The sequence below is a fragment of the Notechis scutatus genome, chromosome 3 (assembly GCF_049901735.1).
Source record: "Notechis scutatus isolate UNSWTSFEM ecotype Mainland chromosome 3, rNotScu1.2, whole genome shotgun sequence".
In the NCBI taxonomy this organism is placed as follows: domain Eukaryota; kingdom Metazoa; phylum Chordata; class Lepidosauria; order Squamata; family Elapidae; genus Notechis; species Notechis scutatus.
The window spans coordinates 94,112,594-94,128,338 of NC_142011.1; the positions used below are offsets into that span (position 1 = coordinate 94,112,594).

Consider the following 15,745-nt stretch of genomic DNA (forward strand, 5'->3'; position numbering starts at 1 on the left):
ATGCACACACACCAGCCACTTCCCACTCGATCTACCTCATTTAGGAAGCTCGGAGGACAGTCGTCAGCAACAGCAAAACTCAATATCTTCCAAATGGGATGGCATGGGGGGAGGAGAGAAAGGGATTCTTGTTCCAGGCTTAAAACCCAGCAGCTCCAGCAACATATCTTCAACCTCATCAGAGGCAAGTGGCTGGGAGGGGAAGGGACGGGGCCAGCCAGGGGCATGATTTACCGGTTCTTCGAACTGAGCAGAATCATATAACTGGATGGAACCGGTAGAATCCTACCCCTGCTTTAAATGGGGAGTGATACTTGTTAACACATGCAATCTTGAGATCATGACAAACAAAAAGGGGGTGTTTCCTATTCAGAAAATAGCTTTTGGGTGAAGCTACCAGCTCCACCTAGCTGGCAAACTCAAGAGCCACTAGGATTTCAGGAAGGCATCTTTAGTGCAAGTAAGAATGAAAACATAATTTTGAAAATTCTAATAATCAAAGTAAAGATAACTTCAGGTTCTTGCTTAATGACGGTAATTGGGATCAGCAACTCCATCCTTAAGAGATACAGTTGTAAAGCATGATGCCACATGATTATACTGACTTACAATGGCAATGTTTACATTTACAATTGCCATCAGTCCATGAATCCCACATAACAGTTAAGCAACTTGTCTGTCTGGTTCCCACAGCATTAAAACAGGTCTATTTAGTCCATCTCATTTAGCTAAATTTGATCAATTTGTACTATATTGCCAAGAAGCACATTAGGATTACCTACACCCCCACCCAAAAATGGTGTTTAATGCAAGGTTTAATAGAGTATGGAAAACAACACTTAAGAACAATAATGTGGATTTTGTTTTAATGAATTATAATTACCAGAAATAGGAACATTAATGGAAAAAAATTTCTCGCAATCTTTGCTGAACTTTGCTGTTATGTTATAGGTTTGGCATTCTGTCAGACGAGATAAAGTATTGGTCTCTTTTTTCCAGTCACAAGAAATGCAGGTAACATCCAGCAAATCTAATGATCCATCAAACTTAAGATTTGCAGCATGATGATCCTTTGTAAAGTCCTTAGAAAGCTGAATATTGGCTATAACACAAACAAACAAATCAAAGTTGGATGTAATCATTCTGAAACTTTAAAATAAAAGAATTAAATCCACAGGCCACAAATGAAATAATAAAATATGTAAATCATAAGGATATAGTTTTATTTCTGTATTAATTAAACTACTCAGTACCCAGAGGATTCGACATCTGCTCTATGGCAATGATTCTACTCATATAAAAAAACAAAGCCTCCGGAATCAGTGTAATATGGTTAGATTTATAAGGCCACCTCAAATCATTCTTCAAGATCCTTGATGTATTTACTCACTCTGGATTAGGTTTTCCTATACCGCTTAAAATAGTGATTAAAAATAAATTATGGAAATTTGCCCCAATTAGTTCTTATAGATAGATTTAATTCTTTGGGAGAAAAAAAACATAGCCATTCCCCAACCCCCACCCACCCCACCCCTTGCAGCCTATCAGTTCAAGCATTAACAATGATGGGACAAAGCTATCTCTGAGACCATACAACATATCCTTGACTTCAACAGAGGCTAACAGACCAAAGTCACAAATTATGCTTCCAAATGACCTTTTCTGGATATTTTCATTCTCAAACAAAAAGGCACTTACCTTACATAGTTTTAATACTCCATCCTAGTAGAGGATAGAGCGGTAGTTCAGCAATATTTTCACTCTAGAACAGTGTTTCTTAACTTTGGCTATTTTTAAGATGTCTGGACTTCAACTCAGAACCCAGAATTCCCCAGTATGTTTAGCTGAGAATTAATTCTGGCCATTGTAGTCCAGACAGTTTAAACTTGTCAAGGTTCAGAAACACTGCCCTAGTTCGAAGTTGATGCTATTAGAGTGACATTGTTAAATGTGGCTTATCCAGAGATCACCTTTATTTAAGCAGACATTCCTGGTGGAAATCTTCAGTAACTTGGGAGCCACAAGCGGAAAGAAATACCTAATACCAGAGCTTCTTCTGAAAGGATCTATTCGCTGATCTGAGCAACCATCTACTTCATAGCAGGCAATGAGGTCCTTCAATTATTCAGTCCCTCAGGCATTTATGGCTCTAGAGTCAACATCAAGGATGGTATTCTACCAGTTTGGACCGGTTTGGGTGAACCGGTAGTTCCGGTGAGCATTTGGCCCTGCCCACCCACCCTTGCTCTTTCCTGTGTTTTATTTCATTGTTTTAGAGCACAGCTGATTCACATGACAGAGCAGTTTTCCGCACCACAGCTGTTTTATTCACAGGGGCTGCAGTAGAAGGTAAGTATTAGAGCTGAAAATGGGCTTTTAAAAACCCATGTTTGGCGCATGCATGCTCATCACAATTGGTTGTTACACCAGCTGAATCGCACCACTGGCCAACACCAAAATTTTAAATTGTCTCCCAAAGGTACTTTTCAAAATACAACTGGATTTTCTTTGCTGTTTTTTCTTGGAAAACCCCAAAAACAAAGTCCAGTAGCCTTTTGAAAAGAACCTATAGGACAACTATGATCTGGATGATTGAGAATCTCTGTAGACACTTTAAATCAGGGGTCTCAAACACAATTTACCTGGGGGCCGCTGGAGCCAGAGTCTGGGTGAGGCTGGGCTGAACATAGAAGTGTTTAGCCAGCTAGCGACGAATGGAGAATGCACTAATATTATACTTTCATATCATGGTGGGGGCCACAGGATATCGTCCTGCGGGCCGCAATTGGCCTGCAGGCCGTGAGAATGAGACCTCTGCTTTAAATTGTGCTTCATGGCTGACTAGCAGCTTGCACAGATCTTTCTGTAGATGCATCATACGATTCCTGCTCTTTGCACTCATCAGGAGGTTGGCTAAACATTTTTGAAACAGTGTGCACTTCTTGCACCAGTTTGCACTATTTGTAGCACACGATAATTTGTCCATCTGGTTATCTCCTTTATCATCAAGCCCATTCTTGAGAAGGCAATACTGGACACTACCAACTGCAGTGGTTTTCTTGGAGTTTGATAGAAAGGAGGAGAAAAGCTGGGAATCCTCAGAAGGCTGATGTCATCCTGTATATATAGCTGGAAAGCTACCTATTAAACCAGAGCTCTCCAAACTTGGCAACTTTAAGACTTGTGGACTTCAACTCCTAGAATTCTGGGAGTTGAAGTCACAAGTCTTAATATTGCCAAGTTTGTATTAAGCAGCCTATAAGTAGTCCTCCACTTACAACCACAATTAGGTCCAAAATTTACATTGCTACGTGAGACATTTGGAAGTGAGTTTTGCCCCATTTTACGACTTTCCTTGCCACAGTCATGAAGTGAATCATTGCGGTTGTTAAGTTAGTAACTCAGTTGTTTAGCAAAAGCTCTTCTATATGGCATGTGTATGTGTATATTTTGAAGGTACAAGAATATACAAAAGAACTGTGGAGGCAGACTTTCAAACTGATGGAGCTTCTTATTCAAATGGTTATTATATTCCATCTTCTGGCGGGGGGAAGAATTAAAAACTTACCACAAAGTTTTTGTGTATCTGCAAAGAAAAAAAATAAAAATAAGAGAAAGTCATTTGTAGCAAATGCCTCTAAGAGGGGGAAAAAAGCATTTGATTTAATATTAATATTTTTGGATTTACATATTTATGTACATTTCATTGTGTTCTGGTTGAGAGGATGAAGATTACATAATATGTTGCATTGCTTAATAGAATCATTTCATAATTTCATGAAAACAATAATTGGATATTCAGCATCTTGCTATATTTTTAGGAAGTGGCTCACAAACCGTGCTGAAATGTGTCGCCCCATTAATGACATCAGACCTCAGCAGATATCAAGCACAGCTTAATTTCAGAATACAATCTATCTCTGAGGTTTCAGTAGAGTTATCTCAGTAACTCTTGGTTGTATCAGACAGCCCCAGACCCTTATATTGGATAAAGTTAGTTGGACTGCTCCAATCAGTTGCAGAGTTTTTAACAGCTTCACAGCACTTAAACTAAATGCAGGTAATCTTCAGTTTACCACCAGAATTAGGAATGGAATGTCTGTTGTAAATCACTACAATCAAATTGAGTCAACCTGTGAGCAAACCCAGTTTTATGAAATTGTTAGGGTCTTGTGAAAAGAATCACATGATCACAGCCAGTGGTAATTCAAATAATTTAACAACCGGTTCTCTGCCGTAATGATTTCTTCCAACAACCAGTTCACCAAACTGCTCAGAAACTTAACAACTGGTTCTCCCAAAGTTGTGCAAACTGGCTAAATCCCACCACTGGTCACAGCTTCCTCAAGGGGGATTTTGTGCCGTATTTGATAAGAAACTGGCAAAAACACAAAGTTTGTAAATTGCGGTCACATGACTACAGACATTGCAACTGGTTACAAAGTGAGTCAGTTGCCAAGCGGCCAAATTATGATCATGTGACTGCAGGGGAGGGTGCAATAGTCATAAATGTGGTGCTTGTCATAAGTCGCTTTTTATGAGACTGTTGTAATTTTGAACCGTTGTTAAACAAATTTTCATTAAGTCAAGGACTTCCTACAACTGGGTAATTGCCCAATACGCTAGGCAAATAAGCTTATCAAGAGTAACCATATTGCAACCTAGCCTTATGCAAATTTCAGGAAGCCTTTTGCCAAACATGCAGCAGAGTTGACCAGAATTTAGTTACCTGGTATGCAACATTGATTGGGAGCCAGATAATAAATAATAGGTTCCTCTTTTTTTTCAGAAAGTTTTTCAACATGGAGGCAATTAAATGTGCTCGGAAACGTCATTAAAGTTGAGGCACAGTAGAAGATAGTTGTTGCTTTTTGCAGTTCTTGCCACATGAGGCAACAACATTCCACTTGCCACACCAACATTCCACTTGCCAAATCTCCTTTTATTACAGAGGAAGGCAGACATCAGAACATCACAATGCTCTATGATCTTTAGTTGGTGATTGGGAGTAATCTGCTAATTTGGTGGGAAATGTATGCTGTACCAGCAGATTCCGATATACTGCAAAGCTCCATTCATCTCCAGCTGTGATTCAACATTACATCTACAGTGTGCCATTTGAGAATTTTTATGTACAGATCACAGCAACTTGAAGGGTACACCATAGTGAACCATTTTATACTCAACAAGCCTCTTCCGCTGACTCTGCTGTCCATTTAACAGCAACAATAGGATTAGATCGTCCTATGAAAACATTGCTCAAGCTAATTGAAGATTGAGTTGCATTGCTCCAACCTCCAATCTGAAGACTCTACTTGAAACATATTTGGAAGCTTGTAAAGCTCACAGCTTTTAATTGATGATTTATGTTATAGTTGTCTGTGTACTCAGTTGAGACCCATACAGCAATCATGCAGAAATGCAATGCTGTTATTAGAGTAATCATAGGTTTGGATTGTCACAATGCTCCTTCATGTTTTTGGAGATACATACGTGAGTATCTCTTCATCCAGTACAATAAAACAAACTGCAAGGATCTGGCCTAGTTGATTTGTCAGAAGAGAGGTTTTTTCTTTTTCTTTTTTAGGATGGGAACTTGAAAAGGGGAGAGCAACCTTAATATTTTGTTTTTCCTTGAAGATGTTTTGCTTGATGTGGTAGTTGAGGCACCAATCTAGAAATCAGGAAACCAAGGGTTCTAGTCTTGCCTTGCCACAAAGCCAACTGAGTGGCCTTGGGCCAGTCACTCTCTCACTACCCTAAGAAGAAGGCAGAGGCAAACCACTACTGCCAATCTTGCCAGGCAAGCTCCCGTGATCTGTCCAGAAGTCAACACTGACTCAAAGAGACAAAACAACAACAACCCCTGAATCAAGTACTTTATGAATTTTAGCTCTTCATTCAGATTATAGGGCTGAATGCAGGATTCAGAAACAGTTTTTACATAATCCCTATTCAATTCAGTTGACTTCTACAGGAAAACATTTTCAACAAACGTTCATAGGATCAAACCACACTTCAATTTTAAAGTGTGGTTTGTATTCAAAACTTTGCATGTGCAGTAAGTAAATGGGTGCAAGTTTGTCACCTATTGAGGTGGTGTTTGGGAGACCTGAAGAGATGCTTGTTGCAGTGCCAGTGGTTGGAGTAAAGAAAGTATTCTCATCATCTGTCAAGAAATAAACAAAATGTTAGCATCACATCCAGAAATAACTGCTAATATATTTCCCATCTAGGGAAACAGTTTTAAAGCTGAAAGGAAAGAAAATGTGTCGTGTTGCTTTTGCAAATCAAAAATAGAAAAATATAATTAAAGGAAAAAATTAGAACTACCCATTATAAGGTATTACATGCTACACTCAATCTATTGCACAATAACAGAGCTTACATTCTGAACAAACATGCATACAACTAATGTTAATTTAAGGTGAAATCCTTCCCCTACTTAATTGGAGGTTATGACAACTTTCAATGGTTGCATCAGGGGTCATGATGAACAATGATCTGTCATAATGGTAATCAGATTAGGGTAAAATTAGTCTTTTTTTTTTCACCCCATGACTTGCTATAAAGGAGGAAGCTATTAAAGAAAATGTCACAAACTTAATAGAGCAGTCATGAAGATATTAGAAAAGATATTTAAATGCTATAATGTTTTTACACTGAAACATAAGCAGAATTGTGCAACCCATATTAATCTGTAAACTTTGAATTTAATAATGCATTGATTTCAATGCTACTGAATCAGTGGTTTTCTAACTCCCTGTTACTACGATATCCTGTGCTAATTTATAAGACTTTGCCTTAAAAAAAATTAACAGTCACACTGATGTTAGGGTTGGACAAGAAATAACATGCCACTTATGTTTTAATAATCAAATATTTATTTATTTATTTATTTCAGCTATTTTGAAGGGTTTAGACTTTTACTATTCTTTTACTATTCATGATTTTTTTAAATTTATTCCTATTAAACATCTCAAAATTTTCTATGTCTTTGACCTTGTAACATCTTTAAAAATAATAATAGAATACTGATCAAGGATCATAATAAATATACTACTGCTAATCTATATCTAATCTATTAATATACTAATCTAAATAACATAAGGGTTGTGAAACCTTGTGGTACTGCTCATTCTAGGTTTTGCAGACAGAAGCAGGACCAAATCCCATAGCATGTTTTCACAGCATGTTTACTCTTCCTGCATCAGTCCATTCAAGTTTTTCAACTCACATACATGTGTATGCAAAATGACACACACAAATATACACACACATGTTGCTTGAAACTTCCAGGGGGTTCAATCCATAGATTGAGAAGTCCTGCTTTCCATGGTCAGAGCACAAAAAAATAATTTGCCTATCAGAATGTCACAACTTAATCAAACAGCAGTTTTATATGCTATCCCTTCCCAATGTGAGGCTCTCCAGATATGCTGGACCAGCTCCCCTAATTCCCACAGCCTGCATTGTTAAAGGATAGATTAGTAAACATCCTGGGAGCTGGAGTCCAGCACATCAGAAGAATGCTCAGGCTGAGCAAGGTGTGATGTGTACTTATCTGAGAGTAAGTCTCACTAATGTCAAAGGGACTTGCCAAGCTTTGGCAAGTACAAAATGGGTTGAAATATTGCTCTCTTGCAATTTTGCAAAAAAAAAAAAGAAAGATGTTACATCATTCAGATGATCGATGTCCTATAACTTATGCCTCAGCTTGTAGGAAAAATAATCCCGAAAACAAATAGAGGTTGACTTTCAACATGTTAATTCTATGTGAACTCATAAAATGGAAAATGTCTACCGGACACACAAAAATTGCGTGTGTGTATGTGTGTGTGTGCGTGCATACGAACAGAGATGCATGAATATTTTATAACATTGGATTTATTTGTCAAGTTTAGATACCATCCATCTCACTCTGAATCAGATACATAATGTTGCATATTGGCCCAAGCATCTGATTATCTGATTATTTTAGGGCATAGTCATAGCACAGGAGTCCCACTAATTGTTTCACTTATTGCCACACTAAGCAAATGGGGTTAACATTCCCGAATCTCAAAATTTTCAGCAGGAGGAGGAGGAAGTAGTTCTGAATATCACTTAAAAGACAAGGCTAGCTGGAGGCTCCCTAGAAGTTCAGCTTTTGCTGGTGCATAAAACAAAGTAGACCTCAGGCCAGCTTGTGCCTTGATGAGATACATCTCCTTCAGCACTTTTCCCTGTATTTACCTCTCAGACACTACGGAAAGAACTGCTGTCTCATTTCCCACTTCATTGTCTAGCTACATACATAAACAACCTTTGCTAGCCTGATGCCATCCAGAGGGGTTCAGAGAAGTCGTTCCCAGCATCCCCAGTATACCAGTCCCAGTCTGTGGGAATTTGGAGAGCTATGGGTCTAACACAGGGTGGTCAAACTTGCTTCATCGCGTGATGTAACACAACTTTTTTCCCCCTTTGCTAAACCAGGCGTGGGTGTGGCCAGCACGTGACACATCCAGTCTGCAGGCCGCAAGTTTGACAGCCCTGGTCTAACACACCTGAAAGGCGCCAGATTGGGGGAAGCTAATATAGAGACTGACCATTCCAGACAGAGCAGAGCCAGAACCATTACCTTCATTCTTGCATTGCAACTTAGCATAATCAAGAGCCCCAATAAAATGCTTCCAGCCCTAAGGAGTTCAGCTTTTGCAACATAGACACAGAGCTTTCCCATTGCAAATAGACAATATTTACAAGGCCTTATGACCTGAAACTCTCGGTTTAGCTCAGTTTCCTTATGCCTGAATCGCTAAAGCAAACCTGGGATAGTGAGGGAAGCAGACGTAGCAGTGAAAGCCACACTCTCTTTGGTAAGAGAGGTTTCAGTAAAATTAACAGCCTGAGAAACAGGAGGAGGCACTGTTTCGTTGGTTGGAGAACCAGGCTTTGCTTCAAAGGTGCTTGCAGGTGAGAATGGAGTGGTGCGTGAAGGAGTCAATGAAAAGTCAGGAGTTGTTTTTCCTATGGAGGGCAGATAAGGAATGGGGAAAAAATCAGCGTTATTGTACACAGATTAAAACAAAATTCCCCACAAATTGATTTGGTTCACTCAGAAATGTATGAAACACAGTACAGGTAGTCCTCGATTTACAACAGTTCATTTAATGGCCGTTCAAAGTTACAATGGCACTAAATAAAGTAACCTATGACTGTTTTTCATAGTTATGACAATTCCATGATCATGTGATCAAAATTCAAATGCATGTGATCACCTTCTGGGACCTTCTGAGAAGCAAAGTCAATGGGGAAGCCAGATTCACTTAACGAATGGGTTACTAACTTATCTACTGCAGTAATTCACTTAGCAACTGCAGTAAGAAAGGTTGTAAAATGGGGCAAAACTCACTTAACAAATGTCTCACATTAACGACAGAAAATTTGGGATCCATTGTGGTTGTAAGTCAAGGGCTACCTGTAATGACCTGAGACTATTTCTGAGACTATTTCTCAGGTCTACTCACCCATTCTTCATTTTGTTACTTTACTATCACTTCCATCCTTAAATTTAGCAATTCTGCCTATATTAAAGGCAGTTTAACGTTTCAATACAATTACACTTTAGAAGAATACAACACTGATTTCCTGATAAAGTTTACTGTAGCCACAATGCACATTTTTAGCACTTTTAACCCTTCTAATTGTTCCATTATATTGTTATTAAACTTCCTGGAAGTTGCAGTATATCAAATATATTAAAATAAAATAAAACTAGCTTCACTGATCAGAAAGTCACAGGAATCACCCCCAAAAGGCTAGTAAAAACAATTTTCAGTGTTTGCCTCTTGAAACTGGTTAAACGTATATCAGAGGGAAAAGACACAGTTCATTTATACCAGGGGTGTCAAACTGAGTTTCTTCAAGGGCTGGATCAGCATTGTAGTTCTCCTCCATGGGCTGATGGGGGAGGGAGCAGAGGTTGATGGGATGGTCACCTCCTGCAGCACTTTATGGGCCAAAATGGGACATGGGACCTGTGCATGGACCCCGCCCCTGCACCTCATTTTCAGACTCCACCACCTCCAGCAGTATTCTGCCAGCTGAAAACAGGCCTCCCAGCTGAAAACAGGCCTTGCGTGGCCATTTTTGGCTGGCAGAGTGCTGCTGGAGGCGGTGGAGGCAAAAACTGGGCCGTGTGGGGGGTCCCTCATAGCCCGTTTTTGGCCTATTTTTGGCAGCAGAGGCACTGAGGGCCAATGCTTTGATATCACCAGATAGGTCCCGCAGGCCGGATTTAAGCATCCCGTGGGCTGGATCTGGCCCGCAGGCCTTTAGTTTGACACCCCTGATGTATACTGTTAGCATATGATCCAGCAACCACATTTCTGAGTGCAGTTTACAAAACCAGTAAAAGTATAAGATGCAAACATAAGCATATCCACACATTTCAGTTGCTCCTGTACTGGGCTCATGCAAATTTGATGAAATCATTTTATGAAAATCTTATCCAGACTGAGACACTCTTCCAACAATTTGCAAGATAGGCAAGGTATCAAATGATAAGCTACCACATCCTCTATTTGACAAGCTCTCTGCTGCTGTGCCTTGCCATTATTCTCTCTCCCAAAAACAATTGTGAATTATTTTCTCTTCTGTGGGTGGGTCTTCTGGAGCTCACATGCATGCAAGAAAACACACACAAATATCTACACTGTTGTGTATAAGTGTATGTGAGTGTACATTTGTGTACACACGTATACACCAAGGCAATAAACTAGTTTAAATAGATAAGAACACTTGAGGTCACATAAGATAGAAAAGTGTCTTTCAGGGACAGCATAGAAAATCACACCTTGGAAGTTGCTTTTATAAGTCAGAAATCCATAGAGGATGGCATTGTCTATTTTTGTCTTCCTATTTTGGCAATGGGACAACTGGGCAGTGTAGATAAACCCACAGGTACTACCGACAGAATTAAATTAACAACACCAGGGAAAACAGGTATAGATAACCCCATAGGTACTGCAACAGAATTAAATTAACAATACCAGGGAAAACAAACTAAACCAATATTTCCCAAAAATGTAGAGAGAAGAGTATAATGTTACTAACCATTAGAGGTCAGTACCATGTTTTTCTTTTTACAACCCTGTAATTCTTTGCCTCAGGATGGAGTCAGGGGAACTGAATGAAGCTGAGTGTTTACTGGCCAGATGCCCTTCCTGACACTACACAGAGTTCACAGCAGATATTTTGTCTTTGCGCCCTCATAGAGAAACATCTGCCTCTGCCTAGGACCGAACACTCAGCTTCTTGATTGTGAGCAGCTAGGCCACCACGCTGCTGAAAGGTTAATACCATTGAATAATGTGAAATCAATTATATAAGGATAGAATGCAAACCCTCTTCTATTTTGGGTCACTTTATAGCAACTTGATTCCAAAGCTGTAATGATACATACGTTGCCCTCATTTCTTAACAAGGTTGTGCTCATGAGGATGTTGCTGATGAATGGCTATTGTGGCATAAGATCATATCCCATGAAAAACCAAGTTTTCACAAAAACAAATTAAATACACATATTGCTTACCATTTGTTGCTTTCATAATAGATGTTGTTTGTGGTGCTGTTGTTTGGCCTAAGAAGGAGGAAAAAGGAGACTTGAATACATTGTAGTATGAAAAAAAAGGTCCAGATATTTTACCAGTAGAGGATTGACATTTTTTTTTTAACAAGAAAGAAAAATGCTTTATGGGACAAAATGTATTTTTTTTTTTTTTTTGAAATCTGTACTTGCCACGTGGCTAAATGTAACTGCCCAGTATTCAGTATTGGCATATCTTACTACATCAAATGTAATTCAAATGATGTATTCTACATAATCCTCATTATTTCATGATGATGATATGACATGCAAGATGACATTGTACCTTTCCTACAACAGCTGCATACCTTCCTTCAAATTCTTGGAGAGAGACATAATTGTTAATATGACATGCCCTCAGACTAGAGACTCTGTGATTCAATAAATGAACTCTAACATAAGCAGACCTCAATCTAACATAGTACTGTTGGAAGTTAAAACCCATCCCTCTCCTAGGAAAATGAAATATTTTAGGATACACTAAAAAGACAGAATATTTCCTCTAAAAGAGAAGTATAAATTTAAAGAGGCAGAAACTCAGCTCCCCTCCACCTTTGTTAATGGGCCATTAAGGCCTGGGCCAGTCTACTCTACATAACAAAGATCTACCTCCTTCAGGCAGAGCCATAATAGGGATCCCAAAGCCCTTTCATTATATCATCCAGCAAGGCTCAACCAAGCCTGGGACTCAGGACAGCCTACAGAGTTGCCCCTGCCTGGCCCCATGGGAGTTTGACAACCAATCAGAATACAAGCTCAAATTCAAATCCCAACAGAGGGCATAAAACCAAGGGTCTCTCAGCATCTTGCCCCTTTTCTTTTCCTTCACCCAACATCTTGAAGTATGTAATCATCCTTTTGGATGATTTGGAGCTCCAAGACATGTGATCCTGTCCACCATTAAACCATCTTTCCAAGCAGTCACCATGTTTCCAGTGTCTTTCTTCCCCACTTGGAACTGAACCCAGAAGGATATTTCTTCCAACAATACCTTTGGGAGTTTTCAGGGAACCAAGTCCAGCTCTGTCTATACATTTAAAAAAATACTAACATAGGTTTATCAATATGAAATAAAGGATGCCCACCTCATCCAGCATAAGCGGTTTTGAAAAGTTTATTACTTACAGTATAATAAACTGTTTATTTACTGATTTATTACCAGTTTGTTTCTAAGGAGTATTTTAACTGGTTGATAGGTCCCGTCCTATCTCTTGTGTAATAATATTTTTATTTATTTTTATTTATTTATTTTTGTCAATTTGCTTACAAGATAATAGGTATAAGTAAAAACATAGTTATGAATACATGGATACATATAAGAAAAATAAAAGAAACAATAGGACAGGGACGGTAGGCACGTTGGTGCGCTTATGCACGCTCCCTACAGACCTCTTAGGAAAGGGGTGAAGTCAATAGTAGACAGTCTAAAGTTAAAGTTTTTGGGGTTTGGGGAAGAAATCACAGAGTCAGGTAGAGTATTCCAGATGTTGACCACTCTGTTGCTGAAGTTGTATTTCCTGCAATCAAGTTTGGTGTAATTAACCTTGAGTTTGTATCTATTGTTTGCTCTTGTGTTGTTATGGTTGAAGCTGAAGTATTCATTGACAGGTAGGACATTGCAATGTATGATTTTATATACTATACTTAGATCAGACCGAAGGCGGAGTAGTTCTAGGTTTTCTAGGTCTAGAATTTCGAGTCTGGTGGCATAAGGTATTCTGCAACGAGTAGAGGAGTGGAGAACTCTTCTTGTGAAATATTTCTGGACTTTCTCAAATGTGTTAATATCAGATATGTAATTTGATTTATTATTTTGATAAATTGATATACATCTTGGTGTTTTTTTAAAAAAAAATGGAGGCTAACAAAACTTAAAGTAGACAATAAAATTTTTAAACATAAGTTAAATGGAACACTACAGCAAATTAACAGCCTAGCAAAAGAAAACCCACACTGGTTCAGGCTCAAGGTTTTGAGATTGTTCACAACTGGATTCACTTGTGGGTTCCTGGGGAAAATAAGTCCCTTACTTAGGACTTCTTATCTCACATTTAGGAAGATATCTGTCAGTCCTGTATTTTAATCAACTGTTTTTAGTTTCCTGAATGTAAGGAAAGAAAAATATGTGAATATATACTGTATTTTTCGGACTATAAGACTTTCTGAACTATAAGACGCACTGGTGGTGGAATTTAAAAAGTTTTACCACTGGTTTGGTGGGCATGGCTTGGTGGGCGCACTTTGAGCATGTACACACACTTTGCATGCATGCATGCATGCACCAAACATGTACTTTGCACAGGTGCAGAGGCGTTCCAACTCACCACTTGCAAGCCTGCACTCTCCTGGTCGCTTCAGCAGCTGCGCACAGCACTCTACTGTGCCGCGCAATGCAGCTGCACTTCAAAAGCAGGGAATAAAAGTGGGTATGGGAGCCCAGGCAGGTGGGTGGGCCCAGCAGCAGAGCGGCGGAGAGAACCGGTTCAGTCTCTGCTGCTCATTGGTGGGTGGCGGGCCAAACCGTAGAATACCACCACTGAGATGCACCTAGGCAATAGGTGATGGTGACTGGAACAGCTGATTGTCAGTATTCCGGGAGGCAGATCCAATCAACAATGGTCATGCTAAATCAGGCTGTGCTGAAACTGACCAGGCTGTTTGCTGTTTGCTGAAAGGGCGCTAATTGCTGGGAGGCAGAGGCCGAAGGGTGGGGGTCAATGGGTGGGTGGAGCTTCGGCAACATTCTCTGTATAAGATGCACAGACATTTCCACCCACTTTTTTGGGGGGGAAAGTGCATCTTATACACCGAAAAATATGGTAGGTACTCACACAAACATAGATTGTATACATGACGGATATCCACAAGTTACCTACAGAGACTGATATGCTCATTGTACTGTCGATAATCTTCAACTTACAACTGGTCAATTAATCATTTGAAGTTATGACAGACCCTGAAATGTCTACTTCTGTCCTGGATTCAAAGTTCCAGTGTCAGCCCCATTCAGGGGTCACATGAGCACATTTTGGATGTTCACCTGCATTTACAGCTGTTTGCAGGGCCCTGCAATTTTGTGACTGTAATTTATGACATTTTTGCTGGAAGTTGATGTTTATGATGTTTACTTCCAGTTACCAGTAAAAACTGCCCCAAAGCAAACAATGTATTTACTTAACAACCACCATATTTGTTCAATGACCACTACAAAAGAGGCCTGGTCAGAGGTGGTATTCAGCAAGTTCTGACCAATTCTGGAGAACTGATAGCGGAAATTTTGAGTAGTTCAGAAAACCGGCAAATACCACCTCTGACTGGAGATTTTACAGTGTCCTTCCCCTGCCACGCCCATCAAGCTGCACCCACAGAACCGGTATTAAAAAAATTGAGTCCCACCACTGTTCATAAGATCACAATAAAGCATAACTCACAAGCTACAAACCAAGGTTGACTGGGCTCATGCTATATGTTAAACCTGAAACAAACAAACCAAATTATGATTTAGTATGAGAGATGAGTCCAGCCCAATCAACTGCCCACACAGGTACTGCCAGATACAAGATAAAGTAGCCACATAGAAAGACAGAGGCAGAGTGGGAATATAAGTGATACATTTGTGTATTGTGTATATACATCCACACATGGATATAAGTAAGATTTATGTATTATCTGTGATGGGATAGAAAGTTTATTAATACTTATGCACCATTATTCAGCTGTGAAAGGTACAGTAACTAGAGGACAGTCATCAGGTTATTCTTTTTGCTATCTTTGCTCATCCGTGAGTTTTTTTAAAAGCATTTAACAAGAAATCAGTAGATGGCACCATAACATAATAAACTCTAACAAACTCTATGTGGTAGAAATCAGTTTCACTGTAACAAGGTAGCTATGAGCCACCCAGGCAATTGATGAAGAGAGCTGCTTTTAAAAGAGCAAGATGTAAAAACCCTATGGCTGTGATCACATCTAGATAGTTAATTATATTTTACACAGTTCACAGGGGTTTAGGGAAGCTTATATGATTGGAACTTCAACATAAATATAATATTTGTAAGAAAACATTGCTAACTTTTGGCATGTTTTTGATAAAAGAAAATGTTTTACTGATATTTG

At 39.2% G+C, this 15,745-nt stretch overlaps 1 protein-coding gene across 1 annotated transcript in view; it reads right to left on the bottom strand.

Moving 5' to 3' along the window:
- The window catches only part of PTPRC (protein tyrosine phosphatase receptor type C), a 93,987-nt gene that overhangs the window by 36,393 nt on the left and 41,849 nt on the right, over positions 1-15,745 (bottom strand). Inside the window, exons 3-7 of the mRNA XM_026671740.2 lie at positions 11,576-11,623; positions 8,809-9,009; positions 6,089-6,169; positions 3,569-3,586; positions 884-1,102 (exon numbers count right to left, since the gene is read on the bottom strand). Coding sequence (XP_026527525.2) covers positions 884-1,102; positions 3,569-3,586; positions 6,089-6,169; positions 8,809-9,009; positions 11,576-11,623 — 567 coding nt within the window. The remainder of the gene's footprint in view (positions 1-883; positions 1,103-3,568; positions 3,587-6,088; positions 6,170-8,808; positions 9,010-11,575; positions 11,624-15,745) is intronic.